Source organism: Nelumbo lutea, chromosome 8 (assembly GCF_056320005.1).
Source record: "Nelumbo lutea isolate HS-2025 chromosome 8, American lotus-T2T, whole genome shotgun sequence".
Taxonomy (NCBI): domain Eukaryota; kingdom Viridiplantae; phylum Streptophyta; class Magnoliopsida; order Proteales; family Nelumbonaceae; genus Nelumbo; species Nelumbo lutea.
In genome coordinates this window covers 8,170,775-8,194,839 of record NC_142691.1, presented here as the reverse complement: position 1 = coordinate 8,194,839, position 24,065 = coordinate 8,170,775, and the positions used below count along the sequence as shown (strand labels likewise).

General features: G+C 33.6%; 1 protein-coding gene across 1 annotated transcript; it reads left to right on the top strand.

The window, feature by feature from the left end:
- The first annotated feature begins 2,695 nt into the window (after positions 1-2,695).
- On the top strand, positions 2,696-9,614 carry LOC148842518 (putative protein phosphatase 2C 6). Its single transcript, XM_088959134.1, has 4 exons — positions 2,696-3,394; positions 5,495-5,782; positions 6,289-6,394; positions 8,095-9,614. The coding sequence occupies exons 1-4, from the start codon at positions 2,903-2,905 to the stop codon at positions 8,409-8,411; spliced, it is 1,203 nt and encodes a 400-aa protein (XP_088815260.1). The 5' UTR covers positions 2,696-2,902; the 3' UTR covers positions 8,412-9,614.
- Positions 9,615-24,065: the final 14,451 nt, after the last annotated feature.

The window sequence follows — 24,065 nt, the reverse complement described above, 5'->3', positions numbered from 1 at the left end:
TTACTGTTTACAGATTATCTTAAAATACCTCTACTGTTTCTGACAATTGACACCACTGTTAAGTGCTAACAAAAAAATGAAATGTCAAATTTGCTTTCTATTATTTTTCAAAATTTCAAAATAAAACCCAACTGAGGAAAATTTTCAGGAATCCTTCATCTTTTTTACTCTTCTTATTAATGTAATATTCATTTATTTTTACTACCTCTAACCACTAAACAAGAAATGGATTTCATTTGCCGACAAACTGATAACACTTTCTGGATCTAACTCAAATAAAACTGAAAACAGGCATACAAAATTCAGATTCAAGCAACACACCTAAATTGAAACCCAAGTAAAAAGCCAGATTTAAAGTAGACAAAAATGAGATCAAACAGACAACAACACTACCAACAATGTCCATCAGAGCATATATAAGATTGATATAAAAGAAAAAATAAAGACATCATTACCGATGGCAACGTTTTAAAAAATGACCTAAAAATGGAATAGTTCTGGGCATCGATTTTTAGGTCAACGGTCTGACCGTTTGGTTCGAAAGGACAGTCTGTTCTGACATCAAAAATTTAAAAATTAAAAAAATTAAAAACAATCAAAACCCTTTGAACGGGTCGACGATTCAACCGCCCGGGTCAATGGTTTGTTGACTTTTTCAATGGTTTTTTACAAGATTCCAAGTTCGGGACAAAACAGAGCCAGTTGCCTAGATGGCTCTTGGGCCAAACGGTCCGGCCGTCTGGGTTAACGACAGTTTGAAAATATTGACCGACGGTATCCATCTAAGCATGAAATAGGTTTTGGGGATAAAACTAAAGACAATATTATTAACAACATTCATCAGAGTATGAAATTGGTTTTGGGAAGAAAGACAAAGCCAACAACGGTCCAATCTTTGAGACTAACAGATATGAGTTAAATATACATGCTATTAAAACCTAGCAGGAAGCAATATACGGATTGGGTTGGGGTCAAAGGCCTATAGGGTTCGGTTTGACAGAACCACATTCGTCAGTTTTCTTCCCCAACCTCACATCTCAATCACAACAATGATGTGGAGAAGCTAAGCTAAGAAAAAAAAAAGAAAAAACAAACGAAACTAGGCTTTAGCATGTTCAATTCTACTCAACTGAAACCCAACTAGCTCATCTTCATAAAAAATGCGAAAAAGAAAATGGCTGCCAATTGGGTTTGAACCCACTGACAGAAGATGAGCCTAGTGCGGTTGGGAATGATGTACAGAGTTAGAGAGAGTGATGAGCCTAGTGTGGTTGGGAATGATGTAAAGAAATAGAGAGAGTGATGTAGTGTGAAGAGTAAAAAAATGAGAGAGAATGTGTAAAGAGCGACGCTCCGTTGCCAGATTGAAACGAGGGGAAGGGAAAGAGGGGGAAAATGAAGGGAAAAAGAAAATCGAACAATGGAAGAAAGGGGGGAGAGAAAGAGATGGAAGAATAGAGAGAGGAAGCAACAGTTTTGTAGGGGAAGATAAAAACAATCAAAAGAAAAAAAAAAATAAAGAGAGAGAAAGAGGAGAAACGTCTTGCCCAAACCAAAAAGGGCAGTTTTAATCATAAAAGGGTAAATAAGGAATTTTTGAAAAAGATATCGGTATGTCACATGTGAACCGCTTATGACAAACAATAAAGATAATAGTCAAACAATAAAGATAAGAGAGGTTTTAAGCAATTGGGGGGTGGTGCAAGATAATAGTCAAACAATAAATAACAATAAAGATAGACTTAGTCAATTAACTTGTCCAAGAAAATATTAATTAGATGAGTAAATGAATCGCTAAAAATTTTTTATTTTTTTCAAGACACACTAAAACCCGCCCCACTTTCAGAAAAACAAAGAGCCTAGTATAATAGTGCCGGTGGACACACAACATGTAATATAGGGGTGAGAATTCAGTTTATTCCGAATAAACCGAATTTATAAAATATAAAACCGAACTGAAACCAAATTATTAAATTATCAAAAAAACAAAACCAAATTTTGTATTCGATTATTTTGGTTAAAACCGAATTTTATTAATATTATATTAATACATATTATATACTATATATATTAATATTTATATATATTATAATATATGTATATGTTACTGTATATTATATATATTAATATTATATAATATATATTATATTATGTATATAATAAATTTTGATTAATTCAATTTTTTTGATTAATCAAATTTCTAATCCTGAAAATCGAAAATAAAATCAAAATTTTTTAAAATCGAACTAACCGAATAAAAAACCCAAAACAAAAAAAAATGAAACCAAACAAACCGAAACCAAAAATTTCGATTCGATTTTTTTGATTTTAACCAACAATGTTTAGTATTAAGATTTAACCTAGTTGTTACTTACTATCATAGGTAAAGGTATAATGAGATTCGAATGGGATGTTAGGAGTGGGATTTTGTCCTTAGTGAACACGGGTGAATCATGGACTGACTTCATTCCTAGTTTTCGCTTTCATATAAGCTAGTTCCCAAAGCCGTGGCTCAAGTGACGGTTCGCATCCACAGACTAAGCATCGACACGTGGTGGTACCACGGAACGTAGCTGAGTACGACTGAAATCAAAACTGCTTTTCCTGTTCACACTACGGATACGTGTGCCATCTTACTCATATCTATTCACACGTGTCACTTTTCTGCTTAACTTCCTCTCCCTTTTATCCCATCGTCGCCCCTCCTTCGCTCTCTCTTCCTTCTTTTTCTCTCCTCTCTCCTCCCCGCTCTCTCTTTCTCTCTCTCTCCTCCTCTCTTTCTCTCTCCTTGTCGGCCTGCCCTGATTGTCCTTAGTCCGCACACACTCCTGTCTCCCTCTCTCTCCACGCTATCTAATATCAGATTGACTGCTTTGGTGAATGTGAGGGTTTCGAGAGGAAGATGGATCCGTTGGACGACGAAGATCTCCATCCAGTCGGATCTCACCGGGAATTCGACGTGGCATCGAATGATTCCGGCGTATCTTCACTCTTGGGGACAGAAGACAGTAGAAGCACCACTAGCTCCAGCGACATCTCCGGCGGTGGTGGCAGCTCCGGCGAGATTCCGACCGCAGTCGTCGCAGAGGCAGTAGTGCCGAGGCTGGTTTGCCCTGCTCCATGCGATGACAGCAACATAGGAGGAGAGGAGTTCTCGGTGACGCTGATGGCGAGGGAGAGGTGCGTGGGGAGGAAGAACAAAGGAATAACGTGGGGCTTCACTTCCATCATTGGGAGGCGGAGAGAGATGGAGGATGCCGTCGCCGTTATTCCTGGTTTTATGTCTTGCACATGCGATCATGTTGGCGGTTGTACGGCCTCCGGTTCTAGAAACTCCGGCGAGATCTCGCCCGTCCATTTCTTCGGCGTCTACGACGGTCATGGAGGCTCCCAGGTTTCTTATTTTATTTTCTTTTTCTTTAATATTTTCTTTTTCATAATACCCTAATAATAATAATAGGAGAAGAATAAAAAAGCTTTTTTTTTGTTTCTTTTTAATGAGAAGAAACACGACCATAATCTCACGAGAAACTGAGGTACTCCAACTCCCGTGAGCAGATCGGCTTTATCTTGTGAGATACTGCGAGAAAATTAAATTCTCGCCTTATAAGCAACAAAAAGTCCTGAATGAATGGATATATTTAAAAAAAAATTGTTATGACAGAGAAAGGACACGTTGCACACAAACAGTGGTCTCTAAAAGAAAACAAACTCCATATCAGGAAACTTTATTTATTGTAGTGTCCGGTCCTATTCCATATGGGACACGTGTAATTTCAGGCTGTGATGTCAGTAGTTTTTGAATGATGTCACTATATGTAGATGGGGATATGTCACGGTTCTGATTGGTCCAAACGAGTGGGCCCCGCACAAGCTAGGTCGCGGCGCCACCCTTCCGATTACTGGGGATGGGGAGTGGGAAGAGGGGAGCATGTGTGTGCATCAGTGCATCTGTCATCTGTGTAAGTGTAGTCTGTAGTGTAGGCTAAGGCCTAAAAGGGTACACAGAATGAGAAAAGGGATGACTGATGTTCTGTTGTGGCCTGTGGGGCGGGTATATTCTCCTCTCCTGACGAGTCATGAGTCCTGAAACAACATTGGCGTGGTCATGGCCTCATGGTTAACCGAAAAGCAAAACAGAAAGCAAAAAAGAAAAGAAGGAGAAATAGCATGACATTGATGCATGCTTATGCCTTTCCTCCTCCGAAATCGCTCCGCTAGAAAAAAAAAGTGACTTTTCTGACGGTGTGTTCGGTGAAAGTAATTTGAAACTATCATGACCACATGCTTTTAATCTGTCAACCGTTGGATTGGCATATGAGGTAGCCTCGTGCAAATTCAGGGATGGGGTGTGGTGTTGTGTGAATCTCAGTCTGGCCGTTGACAGCTTTGACTCTTTTATTCTGAAAGCATTTTTCTTGCATCATGAACTCAATTAAATTTAGCTGAGGTTATGGTGGTTCTGGGGCTTGGAGTCTTGTACTTTTTTTTTTTTTTTAATTTTCCTTTTCATTATTCCTTTTCTTTTTTTATTTTTTCTGTGATCTGTGATCTGTGTGTGGGTGGCGTGGGGATTGTTTGATACTTAGGCCATGTCTAAATTCAGGATTGGTATTTGCATCACCTCGGTTGCATTTAGGCCGTGCCTAAATTGAGGATTAATGTAGCTGATCCCATATAATTGAGACAAGGCTTAGATGATGATGAAATTTTATAATCATGAAAATTCCTTTTGGTATTTCGGACACCTTAAATTGGATACTTCATGGGTTGTATTAGCAAATTTTGGGAAATTGCACATTATGCTCCCTATGTTTTGTATTAATATGGACTTCTGTAATTCTGTAGATCGTTGTATCTTGTATGCATGCCTCTGTGTATATAATGGATTAAAGATTTGTAGGTCTCCATTTATTAAACCTCTATTGGTCAACCCCATGTTGGCATTTTTCCACTTTGCTTCTTTCAAAATAATTCAATGTAAGCATTCTCATGCGAGACCATGCAGTTGAAACCTTTGAATTTTGATGACAAATTGGTGGTTTTTAAGGGGAGTCTTATTTGATGACAGATCCATGGATTCACAACACGGTCTAGGAAATTTAGGCCATTTTTAGATTGCTAGTTTTGGGTTCATTTTACAGTCATTACTGAAGGGGCCATTACATGGTGTAATGGTAAAATCTCAGGCTGGCAAGTGTGAGAATGCGGGTTCGAGTTTGAGAACGACCACTTTGTGCAATCAAAATGCCAAAGGTTAGGACTTTATCGAGTCTAACCCTACCAAATAGTTGGGACCAACATTGGGTGCATTTACAGCCATTTCTGAACTTGTACAGTGGTGAATCACTTCTTTTGATAAGTAGTTGGTTTCAAATGGCATGCCTTGCAATAGTCTGTCCTCATTGATCCTGTTTCTAAGTGACATTACTTGTAGGCAATTTGAATCCCACAAATGGATTGCCAACATTAGTGCACTTTGTTTTATTGATAGGTGGCCAAATTTTGTTCTGAGCGGATCCATGAAGTAGTAGCAGAGGAATGGGACAAGCTAGGAGGTGGTGGGGATGAGTGGCGTAAGAGGTGGGAAGCAGCATTTTATAGTGGTTTTGAGAGGGCTGACAATGAGGTGGTGACAGAAGCAATAGCGCCAGAAATAGTTGGATCAACTGCTATAGCAGTAGCTGTATCAGGGTGTCAGATTATTTCCTCCAACTGCGGTGACTCAAGGGCGGTGCTTTGTCGAGGCACTCAAGCCATCCCTTTAACTGTTGATCACAAGGTTATACTAGACATCTCTAACTTTTTTTTTTAGTTTTTTAATGGATCTTGCTTTTTTCCCATATGGATGTTGATTACCTTTAAATTAAATGTATTATTTATCAAGATCTCCACGTTCAACTATGCATATTTCTGTTTCTCTTGGATTGTTTTCCATTCCTTCAGTCTCACCTCATATAGGGGATAAATGCCTCGGATGTTGGCTGAAAACTGGATTTCCTGAAAATACTGCAATTGACCAGAATCCACACATTTGCTTTTCTTAACCACTTAGTTTTATTCAGTCCTTTCTATGGACTCTGTTATTATTTCAATGAAATTTCATGCGACTTGGTTTGACTTATTGGTCATTGGATTGAAAATATATAAATACATACAATGTATCCTGAATTTTTTTATCAATCATACAATATATCCTGATTGACTAACTTTTAATGATCTTGCATCATCTTTCTTCATGTCATTGAATCTAACTCTAAATGCAATTTGTCATTTTTGTTTTTACAGCCTGATAGAGAAGATGAACTGGTGAGGATTGAAGGAGGGGGGGGGAGAGTCATAAACTGGAATGGTGCTAGGGTATTTGGAGTACTTGCTATGTCCCGAGCTATAGGTTCTCTTTTTACCCCACATTCCCAACTTCTTTTTGCCTGTTGTGTTCAGAAATTACTGAAATTAATTATGTTTAGTTATGTCAACCACAGCTTATAACATATTAGTCACTAGAGCAATCACAAAATTGTCCAGTTTCCCCTTTAAGGTGAAATTTATTCTAGACTTTTAAATTTTGAAGTTACTTACAAGGGTGTGCTTGTTTCACCTTTTGTTTTTTTTGTATTATCCTGTTCTGTAACAGAGTTCTATTTATTATGAAAAAAAAACGCTTGCTCTGACCTAGGGATTAATTTGAGATGATCAACCTGAGCATGAGCCTTCTCCAGTATACTGAACCAACTTTAGGCTTTTTTTGGAGGCAAGGTTCAAGGAAAATTCCTCTTATGTACACCTCAAGGCTTATCCTTGAGGTTCATTCCTGAAAGCATAGAGCAGATACATCACACCTTGAGATGCCTTGTATATGTATATATGTGTGTGCTTGTATAGTTGTATTTGTGATTTGACATATTAAAAACTATCCTAGATTTATGCTTACTAATCATTATTAAATGGTTTGTCAGAATTTGATGGATTTTCTAAAGATCCTCACGCATACATTCTCTTTGACATGAGAACGTACATGCTGTAGTTGGAATACCAAAAATATTGTAATAAAAACAAGTTTGTCAAAGCATCATCAACTCTGAAAGGATAATGATGCATCTATTAGCAAAGTCCTACCAAAAATGAAGTTGACTTTGTTAGAGAATAAAAACCTAGGGGACCTTATATAACAGCTTAAGCTTTTAGGTTGAATGGTTCCTTGACATGGTATCAGACTGTGTTTGACCAAGTGGTCTAGTATTCAATTCTCATCACCCCATTATAATTAATTAGATTTCAGGACAAAGTATGGGTGGTCCTGTGCTTGTCCATACTTCAAGCCCGATAGGCTTTCATATGAGGGGGTGTGTTGGAGAATAAAAACCCATTCAGGACATCACCTAACAGCTCAGGCTTTTAGGTTGAATTGCTCCTTGAGATGGTAGCAAAGTCTGTTTGACCAAGTGGTCTAGTGTTCGATCCGTTGCACCATATTATAATTAATTAAACTCCAGGACAAGGTATGGTGGGCCTGTGCTTGTCCATGCTTCAAGCCCAATAAGCTTCTACGTGAGGAGGCATATTAGAGAATAAAAACCTATTTAGGGACCTTATCTAATAGCTTAAGCTTTTAGGTTGAATGGTTCCTTGACAGGCCAAGATTTTTTTTATTTATCAACAAAAATTGTTTTTTTTTTATTATAAGTATTATTTGTTGTCTTGGTTTGTAACAGGGGCATCTTCCTTGTGCTTATTTATTAAGTGAAAGGCATTTTATGATGTTCAGGTCTTACAAGTTCTCTTGTTGAATATTCATATTTTTAGTCAGAAAGGTGTGATATTTATGTTACTAAGCTATGTTATGAATGGATACTCATTTTTCGCTGATCTGATTGACTATTTTGAACTGAATGCTTTGGTAGAAATCATATATCACTGATTAGATCGATTTTTTTTTTTTAATCACAGAAAAAAAGCTTGGGTCTCATTAGGAGCAAGTTCTGTTGAACTGATTTTAAATGTGTCATTAAACAAATGGTTTTTCTTTCTCATGTAATTTGTCCCATGCACCTTTTGTGGCACTATTGCTTACTGACTGTATTTGTGTTTCAGGAGATCGGTATTTACGGCCATGGATCATTCCAGTACCTGAAGTTACTTTCATGACAAGAAGCGAAGATGATGAATGTTTGATAGTGGCAAGTGATGGGCTTTGGGATGTGATGTCCAATGATGAGGTCGGGGAGGTGGCTCGTCAAATATTAAGGTGGCGTCGCAGGTGTGCAACAGCTGATGGAAGTTCATCACCACCAGCACAAGCTGTTGCTGACCATCTTACTGACATAGCTTTCAGGAAAAACAGCTCTGATAACATTTCAGTCATTGTTGTCGATTTAAAATCAAAGAGGAAGCGCCAGCAGAGACAATGAGAAGGATGGGGGATAATTCTTCCCAAGTCCCTCTTTGCAACAATCCAAATTCTTTCTGGATTAAGGGTAAGGTCATCATAAGATTATTGCTGATGGATGATCTAGTGATTCAATAGTGAAACCATGGAGAGAGCACCATGTGGATATCATAGCATTGCCGCTTGCGGTTATTGCTTAATCTGTATAGCTGATTGGTGATGGACTTCAACATTCTCATCCGTCCAGTTGTGATGGGGTACTGGTGCTCTGTTTGTAACAGCCAAAATTTGGTCTGTTACTGCAATACGCTAAATCAATCCTTAGTTTTATTTGGTTTGATCCTTGGAGGTGGATGGGGATAAAGGTACTGAACCATTTCTTTTTCCTGAAAAGAAATCCTTAATCCCTTTTTCTCAGTTTGTGTTTTGGGTTTTTTTGAAGATCTCAGTCCTACCTTCATTCAGTCCTAAAATATGAAAAGAAAAAAAAAATAGAAAAAGGAGAGAGCATAGAAACAAAAAAAAAAAATCCTAAGTCATCAAAGAGCTTTGAGCCATGAAAACATACATTTTTTTTTTCTTGTTTTCTTTCTTGCCAAAATGACTTGAACAAAATACTTTTTGAGTCGAAAGCTTTAAAGCCACAAGAAATGTTATTGTCTTATTTTTTACCATTTTCTGTGTTGGCATTAAAATTTAGTCTGGAAAAGATTCATCGTGGGCAAAAGTTATGTTTAGAGATGTGGACAAAAATGCAGCTTATGGTGCAATGAAGGCTGTGTATCTGGTAGCATCCATTTCTCTGTGCTCTCCACTGGTTTTTGCCGACTCTATTTGGATACAATGGCCTAATTTTTATATGAAAATTTTTGTCGGATGGAAGATACTGACGTGAAGGCTCAAGCTTTTATTATTTTTGTTCCAACTTTCTATGACAGGGTGGTTTCTCTCTTCTTTGGAACAACATGGAACATAGAACTTGTCCAAGGAGGACCAACCTGCTTGTCAGTATTGCATTGTAGAGATGTAATGTTAATGGGGTTGTGTTGGTCTTTCCTTGTTCAATATGTTTCCCCCCTAATTTGCAGTTGTATATGTATGAATTATCAATCCTTATTTTATTTTGGGTAGGGCAGTTATATATCCGTGTGTCAATACTGCCATTAATTGTACATGTTGTAAATGCTCTCCAATGTCAATTGAAGGTGTTTCTTTTTGAGCGGCTTCTCGAGTCTGCAATTACCTACTAATTTCATTGTTCGCTTTTATGACATGGATTTCTCTTCTTTGAATTTCAGAACAATACCATCTACTTCTCTGTTTGTCTTCTTTTTAGCTGTATCTTTATTAATGATAGCAAAGCAATTATGTTAGAAGTACTCTCAAAGACTCGCTTCCATGTTATTGCTGCTATTGCTAAGTTGTTGAAATAATTGCTTTTGAGAGATAAAACAAGACGGAATAGAAACCACCATCTTGTTGCTTTTGTGTACAGAATTTTAGCTTCCTTTAACCGTGTGTAGGGCCCAACATATATTTTTTTGATGATAAACAAAGATCTATTAACAAAAGAAGAGGACCAACTATACAAGCAGATGGAAACGAGGAATATCCCACAAATAGAAGCAGAAGAAAGGTTCTTAGCCACCTGGGCTGGGCAAACAGTGAGCGGCCATATTAAACCTACGAGGAACAAACATAAAAGAAACTTTAACAAAAAGAGGTAAGAGGTAAAGAGTTTATGGAATCAGTCCAATCCCCAGCAAACCAGGGTAGAGAAGAGTTCCTAAAGAAAGAAAATATACTATAGTATTGGCGTCAGACAAAATCAAAACAAAACAGGACGCCAATTTTTCTGAACAGCAAGCTCCAGCGCAGAGTTTATAGTAAAAAGTTCCCCCCCACCCCCCACCATCGCATTCAAGATAACATCAAAATGTTCAACTGAAGGCGAATGCTGGTCTAACCGAGTTGTTTGTTGAGGAGATTGATTGATTTGTCCCTGAACACCAACAAGGATTAGAAGTTAGAACTTAGAACCACCCAGCATAACTCTAATAGAGGAATCAACTACCCATTTAATCTTCAAGAATGTTTGGTAGGTCGGTTAAACAGGTAGTTGATAACTTCTAACCTTTTGACCCCTGTTGGTGCCCAGGGACAAATCAGTCTCCTCAGCAAACAACTTGGTTCGACTTGCATTGAGGAGACCATTTCAAGCCTTGTATTGAGGTGATCATCTCAAGCCCAGCCTGGAAATTCCAGGTTTAGGCTTAGGTTTGGTATTCAGGCATAGCCTGGTCCAGCCTGCAATCTATATATATTACAGCAAGGCAGTGAACAATAGAGTGGTTGGCTGTGTTTTATTAAGAAAAAAATAATATTTTTATTTATTTTTGATTAAATTTATTTAAATGAACATTAAGATCGATACTACCATTTTTTCACTGTCATATAATAGAAGATTAATTAAATCCATTACAAATTATAAGAGGTATTTTAGTAAAATATAAACTATAAGATATATTTTAGTAAATCAATAAAATTACACGAGGTATTTTAATAAATGACCTTTTATATTATTTAGCTTTGACTTAACAAATCTAATTTATATTTATTTATTTATTACACGCACACATACAATACAAAGTAGAAACAGAGTCACAGATGCCCGGCTCAGCCAGGCCCATGATCGCCCCTTGAGCTTAAGAGCATAATGTAAAGATGTCAAGCTCACATTGCCGCCCTCAAATGCAATGCGGCATAATTGAGTTCATTTGTCCATTCCAAAGCCAACCCATGACTATGCGGCCAAGTGTTTTTAGTGAGGAAACCAGCGGTGCTGTCATTCGTAAGGAGGAGGAGGTAAGCAAAATAGTTATGACTTCCTCAGTGTGTTGTGCCGGAACAATTTCTTTCTGAACATGTTGGTTGCTGCTTCACTAGAAATCATAAAACAGAGCAAGTAGCAACACGGTTTGTTAAAATGAAGATCAAAATGGAGAAGAAGAAAAATAATGGAAAGAAGTTCTACCAGTTTTATTAATGGAAGGACTTTTCCCTCCGTAATGTAGCCCTATTTCCATATTCAAGTATTTGCACTCTACATATTTGTATTTGTCCTCCTTTCAAACTGAGCCTTTGAACCAAAAGATTCAACAAGTGATATTTCCTGATTTTTAATATTAAAAAAGTAAACTTTTCTATTCAGAGAAGAAATTTACAATGTCATGGTTTGGTGGGAATTCAGATTTAAGGATTTTAGAAAATAATCTACAGATGTATCCATATCCTTGCTAGAGACTTGGCGAACAGTGAAATCTGATATTTCCTTCCATAGTGCTGCTGGTTGATTGCTTGGTGTACGGTTCTTCCATGTGTTTAGTTTTTAGCCTTGTCAGGACTGATACTTCTCATACCCTCTTCAGCTCTTCTTAATAGGTAACTTTTTTTTTTTTTAATCAAAAGATGAAAAAAGAAACCAATATAATACATATATGATATTCTCTAAAGGTGTCTAACTTGGTAACTTTGATAAATCCATCTACTCATTTTCATATTCATGTAATGATGAAATATTTATATTTCAATTTGTTTCAAGGGTGTCATACAGCTAGTTATGGAATTGCTGAAACCAAACGAAAAACAGTTCTTCATGCATCTAAAATTTGGAAAATTGGGTGCGATCATATCAGCACTAATGTATCATATCCCACCAGAATTTTGACGTTAAATATATATACCAAACAATAATTAGAAGAATGTAGTATCCTTTTAAGTATGATATTCCTTTTTTACCTTTCCCCTGTCCGGGATGTGCTTAAAGAAAAAATGGTATTTTTTTTTTCATTAAAATCACCTGGAATCATGACTATTCTAGATCTTTTCGTTATTCCATACTGACCATACGATTTAATGTAAATGGATTGAATCTCATGCTACCATTTTTTTATCTGATATTATTTTTCAAGATTTTCTATAAATTTCAAATTTTAAAATAATTTTGAATATTCTGCACCTATTGCATGCAAATACGTGGAAGTTATACATATATATATGAATAAACATTAATGATTTTTATTACCAATTTTTATTATTGTTTATAAGCTGTCATTTTTTAAGACACTCATACAGTCTACGGGTTCACATAAATTGACCCTTATATGTCAAATCCGTAAAATTATACGGGTCACTAAATTCAACTTGAACCATTTATTACTTTAATTTAATCATTTTTATTATTAATTTATTTTAGTATTTAATTTATTTTTTATATAGTAATAATATTAGCTAAATTTGTAATTATTTAAATAATTATTTTCCAATCGACTAAAATTATTATATAATAGATTTGTTAATTCATATTTTGAATTTAAGAATAAACATTAATGATTTGGCTTAACAATTTTAATGACTGTTAATAAATATCGATTCTTATTTAAGGTTTAATTATTGTATTCAGTAATTATTATGGGGCATGCTTTGAATAAACATTAATGATAATTGATGATTGTTATTTTGTTTTTTATTATTTACTTAATTAAGCACTTGATTATTATTATTATTATTATTATTATTATTATTATTATTATTACTATTATTGTTTCTATAAATAATTGATTGTTATTATTATTTACTTAATTCAGTAATTTTCAGCAAGTAATTATTTGATTTAATTTGAATTATTTTATTTTTAATTAGTTATAATAGACATTTAGGATAGTCTATTTATTTGATTTAAGAGACTTACCATGTTTTATCTAGACAATGACCCCATACTAAGTAAGGGGCAACTACAGTATCATTTAATTTGAAATTTACTATTTAACAATAAAAAATCAATGTCCTGTTGAGCAACCCACCCCCAAAAAGTATCAATAACTTTAAAATCATTAATCTATTTATAAAATAGTAAAATTAGATGGATGTTTATAAAAATATCACCAATACTACTTAATATTTAGGGACATATGAATGGATAAAAAGCATTTAAATGATATCCATTCAAAGAGGCAAAGAAGAAAAAAATCATTCAAAGAGCTGCTAAGAAAAACAATCCATGCTAAACAATATTTGCAAATGCATCCATCCTTTGAAGTAAGAGAAGAAAAATATATGACTACAATCAAATAATCATGTATCACTACAATCAATTAATAATTTAATCAGAACTCCAAAGCCCATCCAACAGAGAAAACATGAAAGAAAGGAGAATAATGGGACCATCCTAAGTATGGAAGTCACCTCCAAGTTTGGTGGCAACGCTTCTTATTGTCGATCATGGTTATGGATTTTAAGTCTAGGCTCCCCACTGTGTACGTAGACTGGCTAGAATTTATCTTTAGGAAAAAGGTAGGGAAACATGTACATAACATAATGCTTTGTTTGAATTATGCGAACTAGGAGATAGAAATAGGAAATGTAGGCTGAAATTATAATTTTGGGCATGTTGATGTGTCAAATTCAAGTCAATCAGAATACTCATAGATTTTTAGATCATTCATTTAGTAGCAATTCGAATATTTTTTATTCCATGTCTTTATCGAATAACATAGATTCATAATATATTAATAATTATGAAATCAATAATAATAATAATAAGTATATTATTATTACTATTATTTACTAATAATATATTCTTATTATGTGTGTATTGATTTCGAAATCAGTAATATTAAATTATTATTATTATTATGAAATAATTAATTGTTATAATTATGATTTTTAGTAAATTCCTGAAATAATAATTGCTTTTATATTTCTTTTTAGTTTAAAAATAATGGATAATTGAAAGGTCATAATTTAACTTTAACCAAATGAAATATTTATTGGAGAATAATAATAGTTTAATTATAATTACTTATAATAATAATGTAAATAAGTAACACTAATTATATATTTATAAAATAATTAATATGAATTAATATAAATATAAAATTATTTTATCCTGATTAATAATTAATAGTATTAAAATACTTATTAATTATCATTAATTAATTAACATTCCAAAGTAATAATTATCATTGTTATAATTAAGGAATTAATTATCAGTAAGTAATTATAATCAGTAATTAATTTTTATCAGAAATCGTTATTTCAGTTATAATTAATTATATTTATTGATAATAATAATATAAATCTATAATTATATTAATTTATATAAGCATTGATTATAATTAGTGATAATAATAATATAATTAATTATTTAATATAAATGTATGAATTATAATTTCTCATAATAATTATAATATAAATAAGTAACATTAAATATTTATTTTCAAAATAATTAATATGAGTTAATATAAATATAAAATGATTATTTTCGAATTATTAATTACTATTGTGAAAATAGTTATTAATTATCATTCCAAATTAATAATGAGAAATATTATCAGTAATTGTTTAATATTAGTAATTAAGTATTAGCACTAATTATTATAAGAAAATATTATCAATAATTAATTATTATCAGTGAGTTAATATTATTAGTGATTAATAGCTGAAATTAATTAATTAGAAATCATTAATTATTATTAGTACTCCTCTCTTTCAAAAAGTTGACTCATCATCATCGTCATCATCAATGACAATAACTTGACAAATACATAATTTGATAAAAATAGGTAAATATCATTAATTTATTTTTTTTATCTTTTGAAAAACTGAATAAGAGTAAAATAAAATGGTTAGCATTGCAAATGAAAAATATTTATCCATCCGAATTAAAATGGGTAACTTCAGAAAACATTTTTAAGTAATTAAAATTTTCTATTAACATTTTTTAATAATAATTAGTATTATTAATAGATTAATAGTGTATTAATAATTATAAAATCAGTAATAATAATAAGCATATTATTATTATTAACTAATAATATATTCTTATTATGTTTGTATTTATTCTGAAATCAGTAATATTAAAGTATTATTATTACTACTACTACTATTACTACTACTACTACTACTACTACTACTACTACTACTACTACTACTACTACTATTATTATTATTATTATTAAGTAATTAATTTTTTATAAATACAACTTTTAGTTAATTCATAAAATAATATTTGCTTTTATAATTCTTTAAGTTTAACAATATTGAATATATAGTTTAACTTTCACTAAATGAAGTATTTATTGGAGAATAATAAGAATTAATGATAATAGTAGTATTAATTATAATTTCTTGTAACAATAATAATAATGTAATTATATTAACTAATATAATCTTATTAATTATAACTACTTATAATAACATAATTAATTATTTCATATAAATGTATGAATTATAATTTCTGATAATAGTTAGCATTATTATTATTTTTTAAATAATTAATATGAGTTAATATAAATATAAAATGATTATTTCCGAATTATTAATACCATTATGAAAATATTTATTAATTGTCATTAATTAATCATCATTTCGATTTAATAATGAGCACTATTGTGAGTAATAAATTATCAGTAATTATTATAAGAAATAATTTTCAGTAATTAATTATTATCAGTGAGTAATTATTATTAGTAATTAATACTTGGAATTAATTAATTAGAAATAATTAACAGTAATTAATTAGTAATTAACAATAATTATTATTAGTAATTAATAGTTGTAATTAATTAATTAGAAGTAATAATAGCTAGAATTAATTAATTAGTTTAATAGTTAACATTAATTAATAACACAGTTTCCTTTTTTTTTTTTTTAGGAAATGATTGAAAGTGGGAGATTCCCACTTCTCACAACTCTACATGGTGGTAGGCTCCACTCTCCATGTTAGTTGGCTCTTTTCTTGAACTACCACTAATTAGAATTTGGCACATGTCTAGTGGGCTCTGTTCGTGAACTACCACTAATCAAAATTTGACATGTATCCATTTTGTTTAAATCTTTGGAATGACAGATGTCTGAATGTAAATGAGCCGCATGTCTGACTATAGGGAGATTTGCCTTGAAATCATTACTTTAGTGTGTATATATATTAGATATGATATGGAGCTACTGTGATGGTCTGGTAATATAGGTCTAGATGCCTGCCTGTTCTTTGTGGAGGATTAGTTCACTTGCCTGAGCATCTATTCTAGTTTTCATCATGCCTCCACATTCTCTTTTTGTACGGTTATAGACAATCATTAATTCCATCTCGCCTCTACATACATGCCCTGGAAGCTGTTGCAGTATTTGAGATATTTCTGGAGTCCATGAACTGAACAAGAATGTTTGGTTTAGTAGAGGCCATTGCTTGGTGCAATGACAAAATTTCTGGATGACAAGCATGACAACATGGGTTTGAGGTCTTAAAAGAAGTCACTTTGTGGCTTTGTGTGAGAAAAATGCTGAATGTTAGGTCCATATCCAGTTGACCCCTCCCAAAATCACAGATAGCCAATACCAACTTTGGGCTTTCCATTTTAACAAGATTATTGGCTCTTTAAGTACCATTGTCAACACTGACGTGAGATTTTTATTAAAAATAAAGAAAAATGAGATCCTCCTTCCTCTTCTTCCTCCTCATCCCCCTCCTCTCAGGGAGGCTTATGCCTCTTTGTGTTTGGGAGGCTTACGCCTCTGTGTTTTAAAACATTGTTACGTGGGACAACTCAAAGTATGGACTTTGTATAAGGGAGAAACTAGAGTGATGGTTTCCCTCACAGAAAAAAAAAGGATGGAAAGAGAAAGAACATAGAATTGATAGGGGGAAGGAAAGGCATGTACAGAGCCTTGTTATGCTAATTATTATAGCTCCTTGGAATCTCACCTACAAAAGGGAAGATGAGTGTGGTCATACTGTCATAAGATATGAATCTAATTCCTTGAGAGCAAAGAAAGTTGCAGTGCAAATAGCAGATTCTTTAGCAGAAATAAAGTGGCTATATGGCTATTTATGTGCCAGAAGTAAGATTAAGAAAAGAAATCCTTATGTCTTAATGTGTAACAAAAGAAACCCTGATTCTTTGGGATCTTTCAAGAATCAAGGCCCTTGCTAATTGTCCTAAAAATTCATTCTCTTCTGGAAATGTGCCTCCACCTCAGTTCAGTTTTAAGTCCAAAGCCATAGGATTTTAGATCCACAGGCATCAGTATGTCATATGCATATTATTTATTATATAGTAGCTAACCATAATCAATAAACATTGATATTGATTACCTATTTACTTTGATAAATATTTTGCCCAAATTTTATAGATATTGTTGTGCATGTTTTTGTTTGTAGCATCCAGTATGAATTTGATGCATGTAAATGGATACATACATGTGTACTTTATTGTAGCCGTATGCATATGTGTTTCTGTTTTGTTCATTTAATTTGGACACAGTGAGCCTTTTCCATTTAGCATTACGAACTCTAACTACAATGGGCAAGCCAGAGGCAGATTTTTTGTTAATTTGAAAGTTGTGCCTATGGAGATTTACATTGTTGTTGATGTTACTGAGTTGCTGTCTTTTTAGTTTCTCAATCCCTTCCTCTGCCTCTCTGTTTCCTATGAGGAAATCATGTTCAATTCAACTAATTTGGACAGTGTTTTTAGTAGAGGGAGCTGTAAAAGCTTCTGATTTAGCGGATGCTTTTCTCATTGATGTGTACCACACAATGAGATTTTTTACAGAGATGAGCAGAATCAATGCTGCAGCAAGACTTTCTGTCAAAGATGAGCAAAAATAAGAAGGCAACCTCAAAATAAACTTTTGGATGATCTCATTAATGCCCACATGTTTCCGAATTATTCCTGAACAGAGTTTTTGATAAGAGAAGGTTGCTTGTCAAGAAGGTCCCACGAGAAGGTAATTCTTTGATGTGGGAAACTTGATCTCACCTTTCCAGACAGTTATATTACATCCTCCTATATTAATTATTTTTACTTATTTTAGCTCAAAAACTAAATAACCTTGGTATTGAAAACAGTCACTAACAATCTTAATTTCTTCGTCTTCAATACTCATGGAATTCAATAAAGCTGAGTGATATGACACAGTAATTTAAACCAACATAGAATGGACCTTTCACCTCTTGATGGAATAAGATGATAGTGACAAAATAAAATAAAAAGAGCACATTAATAGACCGTTGCTTTTTTTCGGTATCCTTGATGTGACCTTAACCCCATAGGGGTCAGGGTGCTGTATGCTATACCTAATTAGTGGTGGGTTAGTGGGATTAGTAACAGGATACAAACAGGACCCACTGGCACACAACGTGGACAGCCTGCCTTCCACAATTTGACCCTGTACTTCCTCTTTACAGGGGATGCCTTAGGAGTTAGGACTCGATACCAATACCTTTGTGAATTGGAAGCAGAACAATTGCTTAATTAAGTAATAAGCATAGCAATTTTTCATTGGTATAATGTGAGCCATAGATGAGTCTATGACACATACAAATATTTGATGAAGTTTGTAGTGAAACATACAAATATTTTATTAAGCATTGCAATTGATTAATTGCACTGTGATGAGTCTATGACACACACAAATATTTGATGAAGTTTGTAGTGAAACCAAAAAATAAATAAATAGATAAGGTAAGGAGCAAGAAAACTTCTAAAAAATAAACAAATTTTATTAGCATTCCCCTCTCCTCTCTCTCAAACTTTGAACCATTGATCTTTAATATTGTTGTTGCTTGTGTATTCTTGCGTTGTCACATCACATGAGTCACTTCAGTTCAGTTAATATTGGTTAGGCTTTACCCCCTTTGGTCAAGAAGCATCAATTTGACATTTCTATAAACAGCCTCCCACACAAGCATTTTTAAGGTATACCTGTTTTAACTATAAACATCATTGAATAACAGTTCTATATCAATTTATACTGACCAACCCAAAATGTTTCTGATGATGCCCAAATCAATAAAACTCAAAGTCGGATTAAGTTAGTATGGATAAGAGTAACAAGAGGAAGAAGTAGGTGAGGTGGAAGGAGAGATGAGGTGTGATTGACCCAAGTATGTGAGGTGTGAGTGTTGGGTGTGTCTTAGAGTATTAGACCGATGGGTTAAGGTATGTGAGCCAGGGGGAACCCATTTTCTTGTATAAGTATGATAGTAATCGAGTCAGTGTGGTCATGCCTAATCATACTATCGCCAAGTGGTGTGTGTTGGTTGTATGCTCGATCATTGCCACTTAAATATCTCGGCTCAGCTAGTGTCCTTGTCGACCTGAGCAGGTGCTTGTAATCAGTCACAGAAGATGTGCTGGCTTATCCAAGTGGTGAGTTAGCATCTTTGTCGACTCCATCTTTAAAAGTTAATGCTACGTGTCAGATCTTGATAGGTGAATAATTCTTTCTTTTTTAAAACAAAAATAGGTGATTAATTCAGTTCAGGTCGTATCCAGTTTCAGGTGGAAACAGAAATGAAAACAAACACAGCCTTACCCTAGAACTAGACAGCATTTTCTTTTGGCGAAGAAATGGAAGAAATTATTCTACATTATTCTTGGGTCAGCACAACTCTAACTCTAGATGAGGAACTGATATTTATCGGCATATCACTTTCACTTGTAATATTATTCACTGTTCATTATTGATTCCAATCAAACCTGATATTACTTGTAGTGTATATCATGTTGAGGTTGGGATTCTTATCAACAGAGATGACAATGATGGAAAGCAAGAATCATAATCTGTATGAAAAACATATAAAATTATATTCTGATCCCTCTCCACCCACACACCCACAGCTTTTGTTTCTTTGGCAAATGAGTGGATGTGACCATCCAATTGTAAAAAACCATGGGACAGACTTGATGTTTATGTGTGATAGCTTCGTATTGTAACCTCACAGTCTCCCCTCTCCTCTGTCTTGGGTAGGTGGCAAAGGAATAAAGGGAACATATCTTCTCAACAATTCTTTCCCTTTGAATGTTTTGTTCAAAATTGCAGCCAGAGAGAGACATGACAGGGACCACTGCCTATCTTCTAAAAGCTAAAGTTCTCATGTCAGTCAATCATTATGGTGATATTTCTCTTTTGCTCAATTCATGGTTTGGTTCTTTTACCCTCTGGTTGTGCTGTTTTTATTATTCTCCACTTACAAGAACCATTTATCATTGAAAAAGGCAGGAATTTTATGTCTTGTGTATTCCTTAGAAAGAGCTGTTGCATCAGAGATTCAGATTACTGTATAGTTGGTTACTGGTTAGTATATAAGAGATGGAATTTAGGTTAAAGAAAATTGGGTACCCTACTGTGACTGCTAATTATTCATCATAGTCATCCTATCAGCAGTGGGGCGGGCACTGGTCAAAAATCAGATTATTAGACTATACTTGAATATCAGCAAGGTTTGCTTCTGAGTTTTAAAATCGTCTACCAATCTGATTCTTATGCTCTGGTGTACCAGAAAAGAAATTCAATGAATGAACCACCAACTTGTCAAATAGTCTACACTGGTGAAATAACATCGTCCAATTTCCTTCTCTTTTTTATTCTCTTAAAACCAAGTAGCAATGGGAAAAGCTTGCTTCCAAGGTGGTTTCTTTGCCAATTTGAACCATTTTCCGGGTTGTTAAAAACTGGGCCCACATTAAGCCTCATGATTCATGAAATCATGAAGTAAAAAAAAAACTGCGCCCACACTTATTCCCTTATCTGGTTAGTTATGAACTTGAAGCCACATGCACAAAACATCACTGCGTTCTTTAATGTGAACCAATTCTCCCTATTCTTTCCCTTGTAACTTGTAAGTGGGCCTCAGAATGACTGGGCCCCAAAAAGATTCAAGAACCTTCAAATTTGTGATTCGTCAATAGAGGGGATATTTACATTTTGGAATGTCTTGGATTTGACGACAATTTAGAATCTACAAATAACACTTTTTTTTTTTTTCATTTTAACAATTTCCATTTTTGAAATGGCAGAAACCCTAATTTAATCTTTAATCTTTATTCTTTACATATATACATTTTGTTCTTTTTTGAAAGCGGAAATCTTTAATCACATGGAATATGTATATTTTGAATTTCAGAGCTGAAGTGGAAACACACTGCTCAAACAATAATTTGATGTGATGGGAATGACTAGAGATTGGATTTACTACCCATAAGATCACCCACACATCTCAAACAAGTTTCATACTTGTATATTATTGTCATGATGATGCCCTCCTCATTCCATTTTCCATTGATCAGGCGGAAAATGCCACTAAAAATATAATGTTTTATATATAATTCTTGCCCCTAGTTTGGAGCTAAATGGGGTGAATCTAATTTCTGCTACTCATTTCCACTTTCTCAACAATGCAAATATAGGGCTGCAGCTTCAACCAGGTTAGGCACACCCAACTCGAAAAAGGTTGGGCTGAGTTGAAAGTATGAACACTATTTAACTTTATACTTGTATATACAAATATTACATAGATATGTATATATATATATATATATATATATATATATATATATATATATATATATATTTACGTATTTAATATTATATATATAATAACTAAAGCTGAATTAATCTTAACCTGTGAATAGGAAATAATAGCATTTGACAGAACTAAATAGGTAGGGCCAACCCAGATTAGGGTTGCGAGTTGAAAGCTCAGATTGTTTATTCCAGAAGGCGTCGTATCTCTAGGATTGCTGTACAAAATAGAGATGATTATTATTGATGTATACGTGCTTTGTGAAGAACATCATACTTGACACGTGTCATATAAAAGTAGCATAGAATGTATATGATATGTCGTTCACTTCAAAATAATGAAATCATATAAAAGTAGCATACAATGTATATGATATGTCGTTCACTTCAAAATAATGAAACAGAAAGAAGAAAAAGTAATGGTGGCTGTTACTTGCCAATGCATTCAGAATTATCTACCCAGCTAAACATGAACATGATGGGTGGGTATATTTTCCTTACCTTTATTTATTTATTTCTTTTAAGAGTCGTTTATTGATTAAATTAGATGACAGTGGAAGATACAATTTTGACCCCTAATGTCTATTTGAATAAATTTAACCAAAAGAAATTGAAATAAAAAATATCATTTTTCCCCTAATAAGATACAAGCAATCACTTTATTTGGTTATATTATGTCAATTTTACTTTCTATACCAAGAAGTGTTAGGAATAATTTTGGAATAAAGTAATGAACAATCATGGGGCCATGCCCTTAAACATTTTTCACTCAGTTTAGGTGATCATGTTATTATTTTCAGATGGAAAAACATACATTTATTAGAGAAAAGGTAGATGAAGTAAATAGGTTGCAACCTATAGGAAGTGTTTTAGTAAAATAAAAATTATAGGTTAAGCTTAAATAAAATCTATGAAACTATAAAGGTGTTCTAGTAAATGATCATTTTCTTTATGCATTAACAAAAGAAAGAACAGTTGAATTAGTTGTTTGGTGAAATATCATCTATCTCAATAAGCTTTCATATTTTATTTTTTATGGGTATTTTCGCTTTTTAATTTGGGGAATCCATTGATCCATTCCATGTCTAGCGAGTCATCTTAATCAAATAAAATAATCGTTACCTTTGTTAAAAGTTGGAAACAAAGTTGTCATTGATCGGAATATCTGTCTAATCTTCCCTTAAAATGCCTTTCATAGAATCCAACTCCATTGTTCATTTCAAATTTGGCACCGTTTGGGAGGTTCTCACAAAGCGGCTTTTGGATTTGTAAGATGGGCTCCACATGCACATGGATAACCTATAAGCTATGTCTGAAGAATAATCTAGAAAGCTCAAATATGTTGTCCTTGAGCCAAAAAAAAGGCTTTCATGCGAAGCTGGCAGCCCTCTTTTCTCTCTCTCTCACACGCACATACACAACACAAACATTTAGCTGAATAGGATGAATGTATAGCAGGATGTAGAACCAGTATGGGCCCTATGTATTTTGATGGGCATGGGGCATTATCATTGGTTCCACAGCCCATTGAACTTCAAATGCATTCAGCTAATATGATCTACACATGCACACAAAAGACTAAAAAGGAAACGAAACCCAATCTCAGGATTTAAAAGTGCTTTATAAACAATTGATTATGAATAAATGTTTTGAATTTAAGTTGTATTTGGTACCATTACTGTTTTTACCTTAAAAAATTTTGGGTTGAATGAATATAAATTGGTGAGAAGTATGATATCAAATCATATGTATGAATTGCTTCAATTAGAAAATGTATGTGTGGAACTGATGATATGCTTGGAACATCAAATTTGATAAACCCAAAGCGTTTCACATAAAATAGGAATGATACCAAACACAACCTTAATTACAAGAAATCAAAATCACCAAAATGCCAAATGCCACCAAATTGAAATATCGTTATCGTAGTCAGACTTAAGAACTGAATAAGGTCTTTCAGAAAAAAAAAAAAAAACTGAAAAGGGAAAAACCTATAAATGAGGGCATCGAAAGCTTGCGCTTCAAGTGATGTGCATGAAGACGGGAATTGCTCATGAAAACAAATGGGAAACACAATACCAACACCAGCAGCCTCGGTACTAGTAGCTCTATCAACCTTAATTTTAATGCAGTTTCGAGGAGGCTTAATCCATTCACTTGAAACATGTGCTGGAAGCTCCAGTTCAGCCAATGGAACATACTCTTTGGCTCGATTGAAGCACAGTTGATATAGACTTGTGTTCTTATAAGGCTATGTTTGGAAGGAGTGCAAATGTAAATATATAGAGTGCAAAATTAAAAGGTTGAT

Coding starts and splice junctions, on each gene's coding strand:
- LOC148842518 (XM_088959134.1), top strand. CDS start 2,903: ATGGATCCGTTGGACGACGAAGATCTCCATCCAGTCGGATCTCACCGG. Junction 3,395..5,494: donor ACGGTCATGGAGGCTCCCAG/GTTTCTTATTTT, acceptor TTTTATTGATAG/GTGGCCAAATTTTGTTCTGA. Junction 5,783..6,288: donor CTTTAACTGTTGATCACAAG/GTTATACTAGAC, acceptor TTGTTTTTACAG/CCTGATAGAGAAGATGAACT.